At 42.3% G+C, this 23436-nt stretch overlaps 1 protein-coding gene across 2 annotated transcripts in view; it reads right to left on the reverse strand.

Moving 5' to 3' along the window:
- Positions 1-23436, reverse strand: part of PDGFRB (platelet derived growth factor receptor beta) — a 196318-nt gene that overhangs the window by 81354 nt on the left and 91528 nt on the right. For both annotated transcript variants that reach the window (XR_012250914.1, XM_073649784.1), the window contains exons 2-6: positions 9416-9476; positions 8635-8922; positions 7544-7810; positions 4664-4794; positions 1603-1768 (exon numbers count right to left, since the gene is read on the reverse strand). Coding sequence is in view for 1 of the 2 variants with exons in the window: in XM_073649784.1 (XP_073505885.1) it covers positions 1603-1768; positions 4664-4794; positions 7544-7810; positions 8635-8922; positions 9416-9437 (874 nt within the window). In the remaining variant the exon portion in view is untranslated. The remainder of the gene's footprint in view (positions 1-1602; positions 1769-4663; positions 4795-7543; positions 7811-8634; positions 8923-9415; positions 9477-23436) is intronic.

Here is a 23436-nt window from a genome sequence, read left to right on the forward strand (position 1 = left end):
TGGTTACTGGTGGGCCCTTGGCACTGCAGTCCGACACTGGTTGTAATCATGTTCTTATGAGAACAATGATGGTAGCAATACCACTTATAAGATCATAAGATCAAATTTTCCTCAGCTGTTCCAATTTTGGCATGACAATTGCAGAAAGAAGACCAAAAAGGAGCAGATAACCCCAAGATGTCTGTTTTGGGGTCATTCTCAGGAAGGGGCTTAAAGTGTAACCATCGTTTTAATTTTGATTTCAGAAATCAATAGTACACATGACAATAAGCAACTTTGTAATATATCTTAAAGAGAAATCTGCTTCTTTCACCTGCTGGATTGATCTTTCACTCTCAATTGAGGAGTAAAATCTGTATTTAGTGAAGATAGATATTTCCAGTACTGAGATAGTAGATGAGAGCTGGTGCTCATAAAATTCTATGGAGGGGGAAGAGCTAGAGGCAGCCACAGACACCTGGTGCTCATAAGATTCTATGGAGAGGGGAGGAGCTAGATGCAGACAAAAACACCTAATGCTCATAAGATTCTATTGAGAAGGGAGTAGCTAGAAGCAGACAAAGACACCTGCTGCTCAAAAGATTCGATAGAGAAGACAGGAGCTAGAGGCAGACAGACAACTGGTGCTTCTTAGATTCTATGAAGAATGGAGGAGCTAGAGGCAGACACCTGGTGCTCATAAGATTCTATGGCGAGGAGAGGAGCTAGAAGCGGACACAGACACGTGGTCCTTATAAGATTCTATGGAGAAGGTAGGAGCTTGATGCAGACACCTGGTGCTCAAAAGATTCTATGGAGAAGAGAGGAGCTAGAGGCAGACAGACAACTGGTGCTTCTTAGATTCTATGGAGAAGGGAGGAGCTAGAGGCAGACACCTGGTGTTCATAAGATTCTATGGAGAATGGACGAGCTAGAGGCAAACACCTGGTGCTCATAAGATTCCATGGTGATGGGAGGAGCTACAAGCAGACACAGACACCTGGTCCCCTGCTGTAATGTCTGTATACTCTTTTGCTTCCTCCCCTGCCCAGGAGCTGTGGTATGATCAGACCATGTTCCTGCACAGTCAGACACAGCCATTACACAGTACACAGCAGGGACACATTTATAAGATTATCTCAGCACAGGAACATTTTATTTAAATACATCCAATTGTGGAAGTTATTATTATTCCAAGATCTATAGATTAAAATACATTTTTGTTCGTGGCACAACCCCTTTAAAGGGAACCTGTCAGCATATGTCGGTAGTTGATATAGGCACTTTGCGTCCAATAAAAATAACTTTTTGTAGAGATTGGATGTACCAGTTATTAGAAATCTAGCTTGAAAACCATATGCAAATCAGCCTAGAAGTGCACTTTGGGTGTGTCAATGCACTTCGAAAAAGCAGTTCAAATACACGGACACTTTCAGCCCAATTTTCCCATGACTTTTAGATTTCTCATGACTGACACAGAGGATCTCTACAAAAAAAAAAAGATGTTATTTTTTTGGGGAAAAGCTCCTACACAGCCATACCATTACTTTCATATATAAAGCAGAGTCCCTTTAAATTTATTACAAAAAAAAAAAAGATGAAGTGCAAGAAAGTATTTCATACCTATAACTTCTACGGAAACACTTTGTATTTCAGACATTCCTTGTATGGTCTCGTCCACCATACAGGTGTAGTTACCGGCGTCCTCCAAATTGGCTTTTAGTATAGTCAGATGGGAAGTGACGGAATTGACTCCTATGATATTTACAATAGTGTGCGGCTTCTTGGTCTGTAATAGGAAAAGGAAATGTAGAATCCTCAAGACAAGGTCATCATGGCTTATGGGGAGAAATAACCATCACATAATCAATGCACAATAGATTTGGGATATATTTATAGTGGTCAGAGTTTTTCATTTTTCTGATACTCGGCTGCCAATCCCTTTTATAAGGTATTACAAAGGAGGTGATGTGGTCGGAAAAATGACTAAGGTGCATTAAATCAATCAAGGTAACAGCATTGATCTGGAGGAAGGCAACACCCCCCCTACAATTGCCCGATTTTAGAAAGAAAATTTGTTCCCAACTCCAAATTTTGGAAATTTGAATAAATCCACGGGTCAATGACCCATCTTCAGAAATCAAGTATTTCTAAACAACAATAATAATATACTTTTCAAGAAAAGTATAAACTAGTTCAGTGAACTAACCAACAGGGAGTTTCATAGATTTACCGCTCTTACAGTAAAGAATCCTCATCTACGATGATAAAATCTTCTTCCCTCTTAGACATAGAGAATTCTCCCTTCTCATATTTAGTATATAGATCACTGCAATGATTTCTGAGCTGTCCATTTATTTATTTCTAATCAGATAGTCCAAAACTGAATAAACACAAGTTGATATTGCAGTCCATCCATTCCTGTAAAGGGAATCTGTCACTAGGTTTTTACAGCCAGAGAAGTAGGAGCTAATCATATACCTGTACTCATCTTTGCAGTGCCAGCAGCCGGGAGCAAGGGGGATATAGCCAAATGAAACGCATTGACGCGCGTCGGGTCTGTATGACATTATTTTTCTTCATTACACCTTATACTGGGACAGCTAGAATACCTTCTTTGTGGGACTAGGGTATGTTGTACTTATGTTTAAGTCTCTGACTATGTAAATTTGATTAAAGCTTGTATATTATACTGAGACTTTTATCTTTGGGTCTTACCCTCTTATTTCCTGTTGAGATATGTCTATCTTTGATACTGTAATGGGTGGTTAATATTAACATATTCCGGTGAGCTGGGAGGATTTTAGCCATGTGTTCTCTGTTTTTGTTAGTTTGCTTATAGATCTGTAATTATTGAGGTGTACAATAGATTTGTTGTTATTTGTACAATATATTTATTTAATAAAAATGATAGATTTTTATCTCTATACTCTGTTGTGTTCTTGGTAGGTTTTTCTGTATGTACATTGTCTATTGACAATAAGCTGCTAATCACAGGAGGGGGCGGAGTTGGACCAGGAGGCAGCTAGTCTCAGCAACGATAATCTCCTAGTGATAATATCCTCATTGTAAGTAAACACAAGCACACAGCCTGATGAGTGACACATCGTTGAACTCAGTGTTTTAACCCCTACCTCATGCTGTCCTCAGAGAAAAAAAACTGCTGACAGATTCTCTTTAATAACTTTGATCGCTCATCTCTGCACCCACTCTAGTTTAGCTATGTCCTTCTTATACACCGTCCACAGTATTCTAAGTGTGGCCGCATTAGGGACATGTATAGAGATAGAGGCAAAACTATGTTCGCATCATAAGAATCTATTACTCTTTTAATGCATTCCTTGATTTTACTTGCCTCGGCAGCAGCTGCCTGACACTGGGCACTAAAGATAAAGAGGAACTGTCACCAGGTCATAAGTGGCCAGTTTTTGCTTTTATCTTATTCCTGTTGCTCCCCTCATTTGCCTTTTTTATATATTTTTTTTAATCTGCCATAATTTTCCAAAGAAATAGGTCAAATTATTTACTCCTAATTTTTATAGACTTTACAAGGAGAGTGGCTCTGAGTAATTATGCAAATAAGCCCCAAAGACACGCCCCCAAAGAATATAGTGAGCCACACCCATTTGGAAAAACTATACAAATTAGCACTAAATGAAAATGCCCATAACTCTGGAAACTTTTGGCAGGTTAAAAAACAGCAACATAATACCCGGTGGAACAGCGGGAATATAAAATTGGCCACTTTTGACCTGGTATAAGGTCCTCTAGGTTTACTGTTCTCCATAGTTTTCTTTACTGTGTAATATCTTTCATAATTGTACAATCTATCTCATTGGCCCATATATTGCAAAAACTGGAAAAAAAATTGCTAATTTTAGTAAAAATATTTCAGGCACCAAGATGTATTATTTTTTTGATCAGGAAAACAGACATATAGCCAGTGATAAATTTCCATCTTAGCCTTAAAAGTTACATTAGAGGTTGCTTGCATGAAGCCTAGGAGCCTATTGCATGCCATACATACTGTACATTAAAGGGCATCTGACAGCAGATTTTTGCTATGTAGTCAGAGAGCAGCATGATGTAGGGACTGAGAGCCTGATTCCAGTGATGTGTCACTTACTAGGCTGTGTGTTGCTGTTTCAATACAATAAGTGTTTTATCAGCAGGAGATTATCACTCCAGGACTAGGTGTCTCGTGCCTCCTGGTCCAACCACAACACCACCACTGATTAGTAGCTCGGACGCACATACAGTTGAAGTGTATTGTGGTGCACAGACCCGTTGGTTCTGTGTGCATCAACACACGCTGCCAGCCAATCAGAGGCCAGCAGCTGAGGTCGGCGTGCATGTGACGGGCAGTGAAGACAGCTGTCGCCTTCAGAAGAGGACGCCGTGCGGTGGGGGAGCGGAGGGAAGGTGAGTAGAATAATTTTTTTTCTATGCATTAAAAAACAGGGGCAGAACAGGGGACATATACCAGGATGGGGTCCTGGATAAGGGACACCATACCAGGAAAAGGGACATATTACCCAGATGGGATATATATACTCTGCACCAAAAAAATGGAAAAGACAAAGTAAAAAACTAATTAGTACAGAACTCTGGGCATCACATAGTAAGGAATATTCCAAATTATTTTATTCTGTATGGACCGAAGCGTTGATATGATTATACACACCTGCATACCTGGGAAGTGCCAGGTAAAGTTTATAATTTCATTTTCAAACACTGTGCAGAAAACTGTGATATTTTCTCCCTTCTTTACTATACTATTTGAGGCTTTCACAGTCAGGTTGAGTTCATCTGACACTAAAGAAAGAAAAAAAAAGACTGTATAATAGACACTGTAAAACAAAATCAAAATGTATAGGACCAAAATAACACATTTCAGCACTAAAATGTATATGGTAATGCATTCACCACCAGATGGAGCATGTGAGCTTCCTGCACTCTGTCATACACTGAACTCAATAATAACATGCCTTTAGCTCTCAAGCTCCCTCTAGTGGTGGTCGGAGGAACACAATATTTTATATTTTAAATCTGTTTGTGCAGCAGATTTGGAGTTCTGTATCAGAAACATGGAGCTCCAACTGCTACAAAGCTATTTTATGGAATGAATGAACTCAGAATTTTAGATTAAAAAATTACATGACGATATAATTTTACTGCAAAATTTACCTCTTGTTTAAATTGTCAATTAGTTTGCTACTCACTACTATGTAAATATAGATTATTTTTATTAAAGGGCATCTGTCAGCAGGTTTTTGCTATGTTATCTGAGAAAAGCATGATGTAGGGGCAGAGATCCTGATTCCAGCGATGTGTCACTTGCTGGACTGCAGGCTGTCATTTTTCTAAAATCACTGTTTTCTCTGCTGCAGATCTAGCAGTGCTCAGAAGTCTAAACACTGTATAAATCTGCCTACGCAAACGATTGGCAGCTTTCTGTATACACTGTGCATAGGCAGAAAGCTGCCAATCAGTGGTTAAACAGAACAGTAGGGCTACATAGCATAAGACATCTAGTCCTGAAATGACAATATCTTGATAAAATACTAATTGTATTGAAACAACTACACACAGCGCAGTAAATGACACATTACTAGAATCGGGGTCTCTGCCCCTTACAGCATGCTGCTCTGTGAATATATAGTAAAACCTGCTGACAGATTCCCTTTAATGACTAAGTTTCACAATTCATCCTAGAAAACCGGCAGAAGTCAGTCAGTTAGAGTTGCAGTGATGGACATAAAAAAGGAAGATGACAATCAAGAATTAAAATGGGCTCCATAGTCCTAATGTCCTTTACTGGCACCTCCATAATATTCCATCCATCCAACTAATGTGCATGAACTCTTGCTAAAAAAAATGCAAAAGAAGTAGAAAGGAGGCTATCACTACTATCTGACTGTTCATTTTGGCACTTTGTATTGGCCCTGTATTCAAGTTTGGCTTGGCTCCCCTAGTGGCATAGTGTGAGATGCCAGTGCTATGGGAAAAGCAAGTATTGCACCCCCTTGTATGAGTGTGTCAGGGAAAATTATGCTCTTCTTCCTCTCTAATAAAATGGGTGTGGTTTTGTGTGTTGAAAATGTATTTCAAGTGCATAGAATATTACAGGCACTAATGTGCGTAGTTAATACAATGTAATATAAGGTGTCATGATTTATGTAATGTATTATACTTAGTTATGTGGAACTCCTAATGTATTTTTGATAAATGTATAATGTATTGTTGTATTAGGTATAGGGGAAGATGAGATTAGGATATAAGATATACAGTAGGGTTAGCTTGAGATATAAGATAGGACTGGAAATAGTGCAGTGGTGGGCACAATAAATTCAGGAAGTAGATAGGTTCTGGATAGGACACAGTTAAAATGTCCAGGAACAGCCCCATTATGGGGGGGGCCAGGATTAGATAAAACGGGGAACACTTCCTGATTAGAATTAGATGAGGAGGTTAGATAAAAGTGTAGTGCAGAAGTTCAAGACCAGAGGGCTGGAGAGCACAAGAGAATATGGACTGTGGGCATCATGAAAATGGTCACGTCAAATTTTAGTGGACCTTCCTGGGATGTCCGGGGCCTACGGCCCAAACTAGGCATGGAGGAGCCTGCCTTATTTTCTTCCCACAAGGGGAGGCTGGACAGGAAACCATGGATGCAAGTTGGGTTGGGATTGATGAGAGCTGCGGAGCCGGATGGAGTATCCCAGGGGCCAGAGATGCCAGCGAGGAGAGGGATAGCTCAGGTTGAGAGTACCGTAACGACCACAACTTATTGTATGGTAACAACAACTGAACTTGGACTGCTCAGTAAAGTTAAACTGTTTGAAAAGGATAATATGTCTTCAGTTGACTGCATGGCTGTTACAGGAACTGGAATCTTGGAGACAGCAGGGGCCAAAATGTAAGTGTTATCCATTTCACAAAAAGCACAAGGGAAACGGGACACTATTTACTTGTGGGGTGCCAGGGTGTGGGAACCCAGCCCCTCGCCCATGACTACCACCCTGCGCATCTTACACCCTAACTCAGTAATAATGTCCCCTTAAAACAAATAATGCTTCCTTAGTCTCACCTTAAACAGTAATAATTGGCCATTTATGTGCCAAACCCGTCACAATAAAAAATAAAAAAAATAAAGTACCTAATCTGAGTGAGTCTTCTCCCCTGCACACACAGCAGACTGGCATAAGGGGCATAATGCAGTGCCATCATTGCAATGCCTTTTGACTCCTATACATTGGCACTCACCGGGTGATTGAAGGAACCCAGCTGAAAGTGCACCACCCCAGACCATTGGTGCTAACAACGTCACTTTTTAGGGGTGCAAAAATTAAAAACAAAAAGAAAGTAATACTTTGAAATGTTGCACCCCTAAGAATTTTGCATTTATGACAACTGCCTCTTTGTCCTCCCAGCCCCTATGCTACACAACCGGCACTACCCCACACCATTGTCTCAGCCTCTTAACACATTTTTTAAATCCTTGTAATAAATATATTAAAACATATATATCCTGCATTTTTAGGGGAATAATCAAGGCTCTTACCTTGTATGTTGTAGATATGATATAGATCTGAGTGAACGTCAATGCCATCCAGTGAGGCTTTACAATAATAATTTGTATCTTCGAAATGGCCGTTGAAACCTTCCTTATAGTCGTAAGGATATGGAATCTCAATGTCATTATCCTTCTCGTGAAGCGTCACGGATATGTTGGGGTTGGAGACACGGCAGGGGATGGTGGTTCTGCTCTTCATGGGGACAAACAGGAACTTATCGCTTTCTTTTATTGGCAAAAACACCACATTCGGATCTTTGCGATAAAGAAATAAAACAGACATAATACAAGAAACTGCTGAAAAAGGAATTACAGTACGCCATTTTAGAAAGAGGAAAACTTCTCTAACGTCTATATGCAGAGGAAATGGCATCTTAAAGGGTTATTCACAAAATCACAAGTTATTCCCCATCTATCTCATATCACAGGGTAGGGTATAATTTGGAGGTCTGACTGCTGGGACCCCCAGCGATCCCAAGATCTGGTCTTTGAAACAGATTGTCTATGGGACTGCCGGAGAGTACAGTGCACCACTACAATCACACAGACAATGAATCGAGCATGCGCAGCTCCGCTCCATTCAGGATGGGTTGCAGTGCCCCTTTTTTGGGGATCCAGAACCACATTCTCAGGATCGCTGGGGTTTCCAGTGATCAGAGCAGCAACGAACAACAAGTTATACCCTATCCTGTATGATAGCAACTGGAATGGTATTGTACCACAAAATAAATATATCTACAGAAGTGATAAATGAATGATTTCTGAGTCCCCCAGGGATCCGGAGAAAAGGACTCCCAAATTCCCTTGTGTGAATGTAGCAGTAGTGTGGATGCTCAACCACCACTTCATTCATACATTCACACTGCCGCTTCCATGAACTCATAGAACTGAATGGAATTGTGTAACCAGTGCTCCATTCACTTCTATGGGATAGCACTGTATTAAATAGACTCAATTAGCATTAACTAAACAGGACAGTAACCACGTCAGCTAGGGGCCTCAGTGTTTGGCAATGGTCCTGTTTTATTACCATGTTAGGGTATCAGTATTCACATACACATCAATGGAAATCCTCTTACCAGGTACAAAAATGTAGACAGATTGCAGCTCATACTGAAGTGAATCGTTGTGCACACAGGAGTACCGCCCCGTGCTTGGCCCGGTCACGTTCTGCAGGGTGAGGGTATTGGTGAACGTGTTGTCATTGAACTTCAGCATTGAGTCAATGAAATGATCGTCATGTTTCCAAGCGATGATCTTGGAAGCAGAACAGTTTATTGAAAAATTGCTGAATAGACTGAGGATAATTTCAGATTCACTCTGGTTGATGTCCTGCGATAAAGCCGTCCATGAGAGAACTAGCAATCCTACATAGAGAAAAAGAAACGGTATTAGTTATTATTACAATCACACAGGCTCGGACTGGCCCACAGGAGAACAGGAGAATCCTCTGGTAGGCCGCCACTGTAAAGGAGTACTAATGAGTAGTGCTTTTACACTTGATTCACAAAAAAGGTATAATCTAATCGTTCATTAAATAAGCTAGCCAAATTAATATTACATAGAAGCAAAAGTAAATTTGGGTACTAGGGTGAGGTTATTTTTGCATGTAGCTAAACAGTGAGCCCCAAGAATCAATGTTACTGGTGGGCCTCTGCCAACCCAGTCCGACACTGCACATATCCATCCATCCATCATACTTGGTCATTAAGTAGATACAGAAATATTTGACACATTATACATTAGATCTCAATAACCATCCAAATATTAGCACAATATTCATTATCACAATATTGGAAACTGTAGGGTTCGCTTTAGTCCATTTCCAATGCATCTCTTCACCATATTTGTTAATCATACCTGTAATTAGTTGTAGATTCATCGTGTAGGGTTCTCAGAAATGGATTCCAGCTGTATTATCCTGTGCAGAAGTGGAAAGAAAAAATCTATAAGATGTGGATACATAATAATTAAAATGTGTAACTCGTAAGCTGTAAAGATGAGGTTTAGGAAGATGGATATCTAGATGGAAAGGAAAGGCCAAATGATAAATGGACACCATAGATAGATGTATAGATAAATAAAGAGATATGTAAAGGTGTAGGCGGTGAAGCCAGAGGATTGGTCGGAGGGTAAAGGGCTCCCGAAAAAAAAAGACTTGACCTGGGAACTTCTTAACAACAAGTGAAAGTTTATTTACAGGATCTTCTAAGAACATTGTGATGGAACAAACACTTTCTTAAGGAGATGAGCAATGCGCCAACTTGTGTCACTGCCCGTTTTCTTCTCTGTTATTCACCACATACTGTACCCACTAATCAAAAGAGGAGCCGTATATGCCAGTAGCTAGGAGAAGGTCCAGAGGGCTGCTGTCTAGAGGCCACGGAATATTGATCTGGTCGCTGAAGCAGGATCTTGAGAATCGATTTCTACTTTCTTATTTACAGACAGATCTGGCTCTGCCCTGGTGACGTGCAATGCGCCAACTTGTGTCACCGCCCGTTTTCTTCTCTGTTATTCATCACATACTGTACCCACTAATCAAAAGAGGAACCATTAATGCCGATGCAGAGGGCTCCCGTCCAGAGGCCACAAAATATTGGCTGAGCGCTAAACAAGGGTACTGCGAATTGATTTCCTCATTTCTACTTTCTTGTTTACAGACAGACCCGGCTCATGCCTGGTGACAGGCAGTGCACCAACTTGTGTCGCCACCTGGTTTCGTCTTTGTCAGTCACCACGTACTGTACCCAGTGAGGTCTACTTTTCTCAATTTTGTTTTTGTGGTAAACACATGCTATAAGTCAGACCCACTTCTTCCTAGCTTCAGACAGTCCCAATAGGTCTCTCCCATCCTTTATTGAGTCTGGTTCCTCCCCTCAGGTACTGCCCTACAGTTATTCTCTCAGATTCCCATCAGTCAGATGCCTACTTGCATTACTCAGCTGCCAAAACATAGCTTTATAACAGGTAAAATCACTTTTTGGGGGTTATACCTGTATCTGTCAACTCCAATAATTCGCATCATTGCTATTCTGTTCCCTTTCTTCTTGGCAATATGGAGGGGGTCTCTGAATTCTTCAGCTGAGGGGCATGGCTGTTGCTCTCCATGTGCTTCCCTTGGTGCTCTACAGTAAAGAATCTAGTTCCACTGCATTGGGCCTAAAAACTACCAACTACTCCCACTTTGACACACTCTGCATATTTGCTGTAACTTTTGCACCATGTTGATGACATGTCATCCATAGCTAAACCCTAAGTGATAACATGGCACATTTTGCATCTTTATATAAAAAAAAACTTCATGTTCAAAGCAATGTGATAGAAGAGATGTCGGACCGGCTTACAAACCACATTTGTGGGACATGATCAGCATCCATCAAACTATCTTACAAATAGATAGGTCGGGCCCATGTGGGAGGGGGAAACACGCCAATGCCAGTGCCTATTTCAGGTGAATGTCTTTCCAAGGACACACATTCAGCTGAAGTGTATTGCGGCACAGGGTCACACCGACTCCCTTCACTGCAATACAGACCGCGGAAAATCAAAGGCCGGCAGCTGACGTCAGCGTGCCCATTGCGAGCAGTGCAAAGAAGTAACATCATGCGCTGCCCCTGGCTGGCACGCCGAAGTCAGCTACATGCTACAGAAGAGGGTGCCGCACGTTGTGGAAGCGGAGGAAGGTAATAAGAATAGTTTTTTTAATGTGTTGGAAGAGCGGCAGAATGGACATTATGTAAGGAAGGGGCCCAGGATGGGGGTCATTATACCAGGATGGGGTTCATTATACCACGAAGGGGCCCAGGATGTGAGACATTGTTAAAGGATGGGGTACATTATACCAGGAAGGTACCCATGATGGGGGACAGTATACAAGTAAAGGACCCAGGATGGGGGACATTATTACTGGAAGGAGCTCAGGATGGGGGACAATTATACCAGGAAGGGGCTCATTATGGACATTATAACAAGAAGGAACCCAGGATGGGGGTCATTATACCAGGAATGGGCCCAGGATGGGAGACATTGTTAAAGGATGGAGTTCATTATGCCAGGAAGGTGCCAATGATGGTGGACATTATAGCAGGAAAGGAGCCAGGATGGAGTACATTATAACAGGAAGGAGCACAAGACGGGGGACATTATACCAGGAAGGAGCCAATGGTGGGGGATGTTATACCAGAATAGGGGACATTAAAACAGGAAAGGGTCTAAAAATGAGAGACATTATTACAGGATTGGGGCCAGGACAGGGGACACTATTACAGAAAGGGGTCCAGGATGGGGGGTCATTATTACAGGAAGGGGCCCATTATGGAGAATTTTGTGGCACCCCAGGGGTCCGGTTGCTACAGTGGCATTGCCTTCCTCACATGGGGTGATGACATGCCTGGGAGCAAGGAGGGGTCCCCTAATAAGGTTTATCAGCATCCAACACTTTCCTGGCTCCAGACCAGAAAGGGGAGTTCCTCCCCTTCAAACTGGAATCTGGAGGCGGGGATAGTAAGAGTGAATTGAGAGGAGTTGGAGACAGGAGACCGACAAGGAAGGACCTGGGGAAGGGAGCTGTGTACAAGCTCACCCCAGAGGAGAGAAGCACAAAGGAAACGGACACTGGAGTCCGTGGTTGTGGGGCACTGAAGGCCAGCAGCAGAATCCAGAGGGCAGGAGACTGCAGGTCTCCTGGCCCCACCAGACGCCCGGCGACACAGCAGCACCATAGGGCCCAGCACCGCCACGTGGGAGCGACACATAAGGAAGGCCTGAGCTGCCTGCCATACGGGTGAGGAAAAAGACGTTTTACTCAGGGACGAGGGCCGCAGCATAGCTACAAGCAGCAGGGCCAAAGAGATTAGCGCAGAGGAGAGGCCTCCAACTTCACCTGGCTAGGTGGATCCTCAACTTGCTCCCAGGCCGCCCGGACCTCTACTACCAGCTAGTATCCGTGCCCTGGTCTGCTTAACAAGCCGCAAGTAAAGATAAGAGGAAACCCCCATTAAGCTGTGGACTGGTCATTATCTGAGCCATCACCTGCATTACACAGCACCAACAACATATACCTCATAAAATCACTATATCCTGCCCTGGAGCTAAGCTCTGCCTGTGGAGAGCTGAACCAACTCTGCTGCGTCACCATCAGCTCCAGAGGACCTGCACCGCAGCGGCGGCTCCATATAGCCGCATACCACAGGTGGCGTCACGAACATTATCTCTAAAAACTTTATTTCCCCTTTTACTTTCCCTTTAATTGATCGCCCTGGGTCACGGACCGCCACCGTGACATCCCCCAGCATCGACCGGCCCGGCTACCAAGTACCCCACGGCCCAGGGGGCGCGTCAATATTATTACAGAAAGGGGTCCATGATGGGTGACATCATTACTTGGAGGGTGAACATTTATGTCTTTATAGGCTCTAGAATGCTACAAAAGGCTCATACATCTAACCAACATGGAGGTAGAGGCACTGGTCCAAATTTTACATAGGGGTCCGTGGGACTGTAGTTATGCCACTGTCATAGATAGACAGAAAGATACATGATTGATAGATAGATTATACATAGATGATAGATAGATATTAGAAAAAGAAAATGATAGATACTGTAGATATAAGATCAATAAATTGATATAGCATAGATAGATAAATATGGTATAGATAGATATGCAGATAGATAGATAGAGGTATAGATAGATAGATGATAGATAGAGGGATAAATAGATAGATAGATGATAGATAGATGATAGATGGATAGATAGATAGATAGATAGATAGATAGATAGATAGATAGAGGGATAGATAGATAGATAGATAGATAGAGAGATAGATAGATAGATAGATGATAGATAGATAGATAGATAGATAGAGGTATAGATAGATAGATAGATAGATAGATAGATAGATAGATATATGGATAGATAGATAGATAGAGGTATAGATAGATAGATAGATAGATAGATAGATAGATAGATGGATAGATAGATAGATAGATAATAGATAGATAGATAGATGATAGATAGATAGATGGATAGATAGATAGAGGTATAGATAGATAGATAGATAGATAGATAGATAGATAGATAGATAGATAGATAGAGGGATAGATAGATAGATAGATATATGGATAGATAGATAGAGGTATAGATAGATAGATAGATAGATAGATAGATAGATAGATAGATAGATAGATAGATAGAGGGATAGATAGATAGATAGATAGATAGATAGATAGATAGATAGATAGAGGGATAGATAGATAGAGGGATAGATAGATAGATAGATAGATAGATAGATAGATAGATAGATAGATAGATAGATAGATGATAGATAGATAGATGGATAGATAGATAGATAGATATTCTCTGCATCAAAAGATAAAATAACCAGCTAGTACGATAATGGAAAGAGAGGAAGAGTCAGAAAACAGATGGATACTGTAGACAGATGGGTAGAAAGATGGATAGTTGATGATAAATAGATAGCTAGATACTGTAGATGACTACAACATACATGGTGACAGATTCTATAGCCGGATAGATATTTAATAGATAGACATTTATGCCATAGACGATGTAACACAGCTCACTGATAATAGCTATATACTGTATATACACAAGCTTCATCATTAATAGGTGCTATGTTCCTCCCGTGACTTCATCTCCAGGACTTATAAGGAGATGTTTTTCCCCAGTTATATATCGCCATATATTTAGTGGCTTCGTATTTCTTCCCCTTAAGACTTTGCGCAGTACACATTCCTGTTGTGTTTCTCGTAACACAATGGTCTATTTCAATGTCTTTTCCCACACAGAACTGTTTTTTCTCTACATAATGATCGCTTTCGTTGTCTGCGCAAATATTTGAGAGACTTTAATGAAACAAAAGTATAAAAGAGTGAACAAGTTGTTAGAGGAAGGGGAAAAACAAGGATCCCAAGGAGGTATTTACAAAAGACAGCGGAATACCTTTATACCAGGAAGGAATCATTGATTTTCTCACCACAGTTGGTGGCTACAACCTGTACTAACATTGTTTATGACAGTCCTGTAGGATACCAATGGAGATAGGGGACGCCATTTCTATTACACAATATTCCCCATGCTATGAAACATGGCTTGTCATTTTTAACATTATTACCACATTTATATTGAGGTTTCGCTATATGGTCATACTGATTGACAGCCATCTCCCTGCAAGTAGGCATTGGGGAGCTGGCTGTCAATCAGTATGACATCGGTAGTCATGTCCCATCCGTGACATCACCAGAAACTGCTGAATCGCCGGCAGAAGCGGTCTGTAACTGCAATGAGTCGGCAGAGATCGGCGCTGCGCAGAAGAGACAGGTAGTTAGCAACTATCTGCCTGTTAGCTCTTCGGCCCAAAGAAAAAAAATAAAATAGTCCTGAATAACCCTTTAAAGGGTTATTCCCATTTTTAGAAGTTATTTCCTATTCATTGAATAGGTGATATCATGAACGGTGGGGCTCTAACTGCTGGGATCCTGAAAACAGGGCTCTAAATGGAACGGTGGCCGGACATGCACACCACCACTTCATTCATTATTTTATTCTGTCGGAAGAAGACGAACGCTCTACTTGGCAGTCTCATAGAGTCGGGAAGAAATGTTTCCTCTAATATGGAGCTATTAACATCTGCCTCATGGGATTTTTGCCTTCCTCTAGATCAACATGTTAGGCTACAAGTTGAACTTGATGGACTTATGTCTACCTTCAACCTAAAAATACTATGAAACTATTAACAGGAACAAAAAGTCCTGGTCTTGAGATCGGTAGGGGATTGATGGGCAAATTTATCATATATAAAGGTTATAACATTTAAAGATGGATAAAACCCTTTAATGTTGAGGTCAGAGATCCCAAACATACCAGAATTAACCACTTTTACTAGGACATATGGACATCATATAGTGTGGTGGTCTTCTTCCTCTTTCCTTTTGGGAGCTACACCACCAGACTCAGTACATCTCAATGGTGGGCCTTTCAGATATGAATGGCTGCCATGTAATTCTCCATAGGTCTAAACATATATTGCTTTCCTTGACCAAAACAGCCAGGATTAGAAAACCACACCTATGTCAATCAGATGATCAATGGGCTGGTTTCCTGAACAAACAGTCCCTTTAAATGTTAGCGTTCTTGTAGTGTTTCCTTCTCTTTAATACATTCTCTTTAAATTTCATTTACTGTCATGGGTTGGAGTGAATAAATAGCTTTAGGATTGCGGAGGAAGACCGAGAGCAGAGGAGTGTTGACACACTGACCAATTCATGAACGTTATACTTCCCAGCAATTGTGAAAATGCAAACTGGAAACTAGTTATGTTCAGATCAGTAAAGGAATCTGAATTCTAAGCTGAACCACTGATGGTATACTGTATATACACATATTTATGGACACCACCTCTAATGGGTGAGTTTGGCCAATTCAGTCCCATTGTGACCAGCTGAACCCAATAATGCAGTCACCGACAACAGGATTGGTCATAGGGCAAAGATCATAGATTGAGTAGAATTCCACTTTTCCACCAAGTGAGTCCAACTTTGTGCCGAGCTGGTCAAGTATTGCTGTTGAGAAGTGGAAATTTAGAAACCACGGCAAAGAAGCAAAGGTTTATGTGGCAGAAACTCACAAAATGGACTCTTCAAGTGATGTGGACCATAGAAATATCTCCTATCCTTACATAAAAAAAAAGTCATTATGAGGTTGTGGACTTTTTATTAAAGCCAGGCCATTATAACAAGGGTTCTTTAGGGTTCTTCATGATTAAAGGGCTATTCCCAAATAAACAAGTTATCTCCTATCCCAGCAGTAAGAACCTCAGCAATACGGAGAATCCTGAGAATGGAAGACTGCAGCCTCCCTTCCATTTACTATCTACGGGATTGATAAGTGCAGAACTCGGCTAGTATATATATTTTTAGCCACAAACAAACCCTTAATTAAAATGTGCAATTCTAATCATTTGAATGGAATTTTATGGTGCAAAATCGATAAATGTAATATAATATTGAAAAGTAATATTAAAAAATCTGATATTAATATATACTATTGAAATATTTAAAAAAATGTAACAATATAAATGCACTGATCTCTTTTAGAAAGGCTGGAAATAATTTAGTAAATATGAATAGCCCATTTTTAGGTAGCCTGTAATATTTTAGTAGGAGGCAGTGACCCATTTTTGTTTTGGCAATTAGGACCTCTGCGGTTTAAGTTGTACCTCTACATAGAAAACTTTGTGTCCCCGATTTATCATTGCTGTTTTTTCCAATTTATTCGAGCAATTTGCTCCTGTTTATTGACTTTAGTGTTTGCTCCTTATTCTCTATGTTTTACGCCACTTTTTAACTTTATTTTTTAATTTTTTTTTTTCCCTCGACAACTTTGCATATCCAGACACTTTAGACAAGTTCATGAAATTCGACTTTTACCAAATGTCACATTTTTTAGGCGCATCTCAATCCAATTCCTACCTGGAGTAAACTGTCTGGGGCAGTTTTTAGTTTGTTGCATTTTTAGACAAATGTGTGACTTTTTAAAGAATTAGCAAAATTTGGCTCTATAAAGTTTCAAAAATTGGAAAAAGATAAAAGAGCGTTTTTGATTCTGCACCAAATTTATGAACCGTGTGTACCATTTTTAAGAATTCGGTGCAAAAAACATCAGCGCAAACCACAAGACAAAAAAATTGACTTAAAGAAATAAAAGTGACTTAAAGAAATCGCAAATGAAGAATCGGAGCCTTTGTCTATATATTGCTGACTTACACCAAATTAGGATTTTTCTATAAATTAACTTTCCTAAAGCAACCAAATATGGAATTTCTGTAATGTTCAAGCTTACTTGTGACAGCAGTGTCACTTTTTATTTTAGCTTTCACTCGGAAGCGACTGTGATTTTTTTTCAGAACTTTATGTCTTGGCTGCTGCTGAGATTATATACACAGTTCTTAACCCTGTTTTATACAAGGTCACTTTTTGGCTGCATATATATGCAAAGAAAATTGGTCTTGTCACTTTGAAAATTCACGGCCCTAAACCCGAAATTGTAAATGGAGCATCAGAATATTTTTTTATTGTTGAAAATTGTCCAGATTAAGTTTCTTTCTGTAGCCGCCATTTTTGAAGTTTTTTTTACTGTTACTTTTTTAGTATTTTAAATAGGAAATATGTTACAAAATCAAAGTAATTAGAGAAAATACTGCAGTAGGTTTTGCATTTTTACTTTTACGGGCAACCTAATTTGCAAATGCACCAGGATTCTCTGCTTTGATGAGCTTTTGAAAAGATGGTAAGCCTTAGAAGTTCAAACTTATGACTGCTTGGAGTTGAATAGCAGATCCAATTTTTAATTTAACCCCTTTACCCCGAGGGTGGTTTGCACGTTAATGACCAGGCCAATTTTTACAATTCTGACCACTGTCACTTTATGAGGTAATAAAGCTGGAACAGATCCCCCTGATTCTGAGATTGTTTTTTCATCACATATTGTACTTCATGATAGTGATAAAATTTCTTCGATATCACTTGCATTTATTTGTGAAAAAAACGGAAATTTGGCAAAAATGTTAAAAATTTCGCAATTTTCAAACTTTGAATTTCCATGCCCTTAAATCAGAGAAATATGTTATACAAAATAGTTAATAAATAACATTTCCCACATGTCTACATTACATCAGCACAATTTTGGAACCTAAATTTTTTTTTGTTAGGGAGTTATAAGGGTTAAAAGTTGACCAGCGATTCCCATTTTTATAGCAACATTTACAAAACCATTTTTTTAGGGACCACAACACATTTGAAGTGACTTTGGTGGTCTTTATGACAGAAAATACCCAAAAGTGACACGATTCTAAAAACTGCACCCCTCAAGGTGCTTAAAACCACATTCAAGAAGTTTATTAACCCTTCAAGTGCTTCACAGGAATTTTTGGAAAGTGGAAGTAAAAAATGAACATTTAACTTTTTTCACAAAAATGTCACTTTAGACCCCAATTTTTTTTATTTTTGCAAGGGTAACAGGAAAAAATGGACCCCAAAATTTGTTGTGCAATTTCTCCTGAGCACGTCAATACTTCATATGTGGGGGCAAACCACTGTTTGGGCACACGGTAGGGTTCGGAAGGGAAGGAGCGCCATTTGACTTTTTGAATGTAAAATTTGCTGGAATAATTAACGGACGCCATGTTGCGTTTGGGGAGCCCCTGATGTGCCTAAACAGTGGAAATCCCCCACAAGTGACCCCATTTTGGAAACTAGACCCCTCAAGGAACTTATCTAGATGTGTGGTGAGCACCTTGAACCCCCAGGTGCTTCATAGAAGTTTATAACATTGAGCCATAAAAATTCCAGCCAATTTTGATATAACTATTTCTGGCAGTAGAGAATATATGGAGTGGCGGATGAATATCTGACCTACTGCTCCATTTTGTCACTGGAATAAAAGTTCTCTGTCATTGATAAAAGTTTCTCGATCTAGCGATTGGTGCTTGCCCCATTGGTCAGACACCCACCGATTATCACTTTTTCTGTGGATAGAAGATAACTTGCTTTCTATGGACAACCCATTATTTTGCTTTGTTTACGTTACTTTTTATCCACCCTACCCATGATGCCAAGTAGGGGGCATTGTTTTGATTTTGCAATGTGACTGCCCGTCCTCTATTTGTGCCACGGACCACCAAGTCCGGACTGGTTTTTTTTTGCATTTTTTTGTTAATAAATGTCTTTCATTGCATTTATTTGCTTTGTGATTATGACATAAAGAGGCACTGCTATCGTCTACAATTGACCACAAACTGCTTCTGTTCTTAATGTCCTTTGTTATTACAGCTCATTTAATGGCATAATCATCATTTTTGGGCTCCCGGTTAAAACAACAGAAACATGTTTCTCCAAGAGTCAGATTTTAGCAACTCCATTTTTCTTGTGTTTGACTTGTGTGACTCTCTCGGGATTACGCTCCCTCTTGGATTCATATGGAAAGACTCTGCTTTTTTTCATTAGCTGTTTACAGTCTCTGGAGACCTTAAAGCCTGGTGGTACATGGACTACGTTACTTGTATGGAGTGGGAGACTGGAAAAAAAATGATGCTAATCAGCCCCTACAAATAAATTCCATGTCATGAGAGACTGGAGACCTCAAGGACGGGATGTTGCAATTACAGGATGATCCAGCCAAAAAAATCTGTTTGGATTTAAGTAGATAAAAGGGTCTCAAACCACATGGTGCTGTGGTGGGAGGCAACAACCCAGTAGGGAGAGATCAAAACTGATGGGAGAAAAAACAGTGAATGATGACAAATAGTGAAAGACCTTGTAAATACTGTACATCTTACTGAATTAAGGAAACTGTAGACTAAATATTCATGACGATCTGGGGATTTAGTTATCAGTCTTGTTTCCGGACTGTCAAAAGATATGATTCAGAAAATGTTCTTCTTATAACATGACTGAGCCAGCTAAGATAATCTCTTAAAGCACTGAGGTTTTTGAGGAGGATCAATGCGGAGAGTTTTTCAAGCAGAAACCAGTCCAGGAAACGCTTCTTATTTGAGGAAGTTTTGGAGATGTTTTTCATTGCCTGAAACGTGTCCTGAAGTGCTCGCTCACACTATCAGTATTTGGTCAATATTTCACATCAGTATTTATAAGCCAAAACCAGGTGAGGAACAATCGGTGGAAAAGTATAATAGAAACATGTCACCATTTCTGCATTTTTGACCCACTCCTAGTTTTGGCTTACAAATACTGAGGTGAAATAATGACCAGAATAGTGTGAGCGAGCACTTAGGCTGCGTGCACACGATGCGTTTTTCATGCGTTTATGCTGCGGAATTTCCGCAGCGGAAACGCATAAAAAACGCATGGTAATTCGCACCCCATGGTCCCCAATGGCATTCCGCAATGTCAATGCACATGCTGCGGATTTTTCTGCAGCGTTTCAGCAGCGCTCATAAATCCGCAGCATGTTCATTAATTTTGCGGAAGCGCAGCGGAAGCACCGCCATTGACTTGCATTGAGACGCATAGAATCCGTGTCTGTACATTTGTACAAGCGGATTCTATGCGTCTCTATGTGCGGATGGTACCCAGTTCTGGAGGAGAGGAGACTCTCATCCAGACCTGGGTACCATTGTACCTGTGGAAAAAAAGAATAAAATAAAAAATAAAGTTTATATTCACCTGTCCGGCGGCCCCTGCAGCGCTTACCTTCCAGGACCTGAGATGACGTCGCGGTCATGTGACCGCAGGCTGTCTCGCGAGATGCCGGTGACGCACCCCCTGGGCCATGTTCAGGGGATACCCGGAGCCGGATCTGGGTAGGGGTAGTAGTCCTTGTGGCGGTGACCCGGTCCGTGCCCAGGGTGTCAAACTAAGTGGCAGTCTAAGGCAGTAGATGTTAACTTGATCGACTACGCCACCCGTTGAGTGCGGCTTTGAAGCCGCCGCTGCAGAACAGTCCACTGAGGCCAGGTGTATAAGGATGTGCAGCGTGGTGGTATAACCCCCAACGGGAGGGGTATGGCCTCAGGGCAGCAGGTGAAGATGAGGGGGGTTGTGACGGTGCAGTAAGAAGAGTCAGAGTCAGGAGATGCAGTTTCAGGGGTTTTACTCACAAGTGTTCTCTCAGTCACTCTGGCCTTGAGTGACCACCCGAGCCGTGCTGCGTCCACCAGGTCCTGGACTCGGCTAACCCCCAGGCAGTTCTGGAGCGTGGTCCTGAGCTCCCTTCTCCCTCTCTGTCTCTGGCCATTCCCACCAGGGATCCACCTTTGGCCGGCTCCCTCGGGTCTCTTAGTGGTCAAACCTCCTCTGGGTTCCCTGACCCTATGCTTGGTGTGCCTTTCTGGTGGATTTGGTGAGGGTCGTGGCAAATCTTGACCACGACCTCCGGTTCCTGGCTGAGGATAAGTGGCCTCCACCAGTTCGGGTTCCGGTACCCGTGTCCGCCAACCCTTCACCCTTTTTGGTCTGATTCTGGGTTCTTAGGGTTCCCTCTGGTCTTCCACTCTGGGCCTTTCTTTCTCCTCTCTCCTCCGCAGGCTTGGCTCTGGAGCTGGGCCCAACTGGAGCCACAGCTCCCAGTCAGCCCTCCTGGCTGAGCTCCCCTGCTCAAAAGACCCTGTCCTAAGATGGTGCCCACCATATATACTCCCTCTATGTGTGAGCCCAGGTGACTAGCACCCAATGAGCTCCTAGCTTTACCCAGAGTACTCCCCCTATCTGCCCCTACACTACTGGGATGTTCCACCCCCCTCCCACTCCAGCCAGGGACAGACGCTGTCGTACCTGCACATATACTTGGTGGGAGTACCGTAGTTCTGTCCCCCGGAAATGGGATGTATGTAGTGCATGCAGCCTACTGAGCTCAGTCCCACACTCCATCCTTACCCGGGAGTGGAATACCACACCTCTGGAGTGAGGTGCAATACCCCTGTAGCAGCCGAGTCCTCAGGGTGCTACATTCCCCCCTGGTAAATCACAGCACGTCCTCGGGCTGTAAAAGAATAAAATATCCAAAAACATACAATTTTTTTTTAAAACATACAAGAACATATCAAACATTAAACATTATCAATCTGTAGCAATAAAACTTCTTCATATAAATATTCTTGAGCTTCTGGCCACTGGGCACTTGTGACCACGTAAAAGTGCAACAGTCAGTTCAAGAACAACAGTTTCCTATAAAACCAGTAGGGGGCGCCTTAGAAAGCGCAACTATATACAAGGGGAGGTGGCCGCTCTCAGTCCTCGGCCAGTGGGGAAAAGGAATGGCTGTTCACAGTCCTCAGCCTGTTAAGGGATAGGGGACTCACGGGTTTAAGTTCACACTTGTCCCAACGGGGAACATATTTAAATTAGCAGCAGTTCTTATACCCTTACGGGTAACTATGTACAGTTCTTTTTTTTACCGTACTCTAATAACGGCGTCCTCCTGATGCTTCCTCCCTGTATTCTTCAGACCCGTCCGGGTCCTCTTGCTCCTCCTGACACCTCAGCTCTTCCTCTGTCAACCGGTGTACATGAAGGGCATAGGGTCCTTTGGCACATTGGTGCCGGGTAAAGGTGACCTCGTCACCCAGGTATAGGTCACGACCTCTGTGTCCCTCCGGCAGGTGGGACTCGACATCTCTGCGGGTCACGAAGACGTCGCCTGGCGTGTGGTGATCCCGGATGAAGCCCCAACCGTGCTGCAGTTGGAATTTGATTACAGTCCCGGTGGCACGGGGACCGTGAGCTGCACGGGGGTTCCGTTGGGTCCGGCTCTTCTGCTCTGCACTCTTCACTTGCAGCTGCTCCTCGCGGACCCGCCTCTCTCGCCGTTCCCGGTCGAAAACCTCTAACTGCTGCCGGCAGCACTCTGCACGCTCCGCTGCAGCCGCCCGGGTCTCTTGAGTGAACCCGATGAGGTCTCCTCCAGTGGGGTCCCACGCAAACTGCGCTTCCTCCAGCGAGAGTGGGGTGATCTTGGCGGGCGCCGGAGCCGGGATCAGGGGCTCATCCAGGAGCCTTTCCTTCCGGAGTCGGGGATGGTAGTACTCCGGTGGCCACTCAAAAGGCTGCCCATCCGGTCAAATATGCTGGGTTACCAAGTCTTCACCCAGGTGCGGCACTGTGGAGGTTGAGGGCGTGGTGGTGGCAGCGGCACCCGGGATCACTAGGCCTTGCGACCAGGCTTGGGGTACCCTGAAGGTAAAGGGCACCGTGAAGACGGCGGCGCCCGTGGGTCCTTGACTTTGCGACCAGGCCGGTGGCTCAGTAGAGGGCGCTGTTGGTACTGCGGCGCCCGGGGGCACTCGGCCCTGCGACCAGGCCGGTGGCGTCTCCTGCTTGGCCGCGCTCAGGGTTGAGGCGCGTGA

This window comes from Phyllobates terribilis, unplaced genomic scaffold, assembly GCF_046119375.1.
Source record: "Phyllobates terribilis strain yellow unplaced genomic scaffold, ASM4611937v1 Scaffold_10__3_contigs__length_209671492, whole genome shotgun sequence".
Classification (NCBI taxonomy): Eukaryota; Metazoa; Chordata; class Amphibia; order Anura; family Dendrobatidae; genus Phyllobates; species Phyllobates terribilis.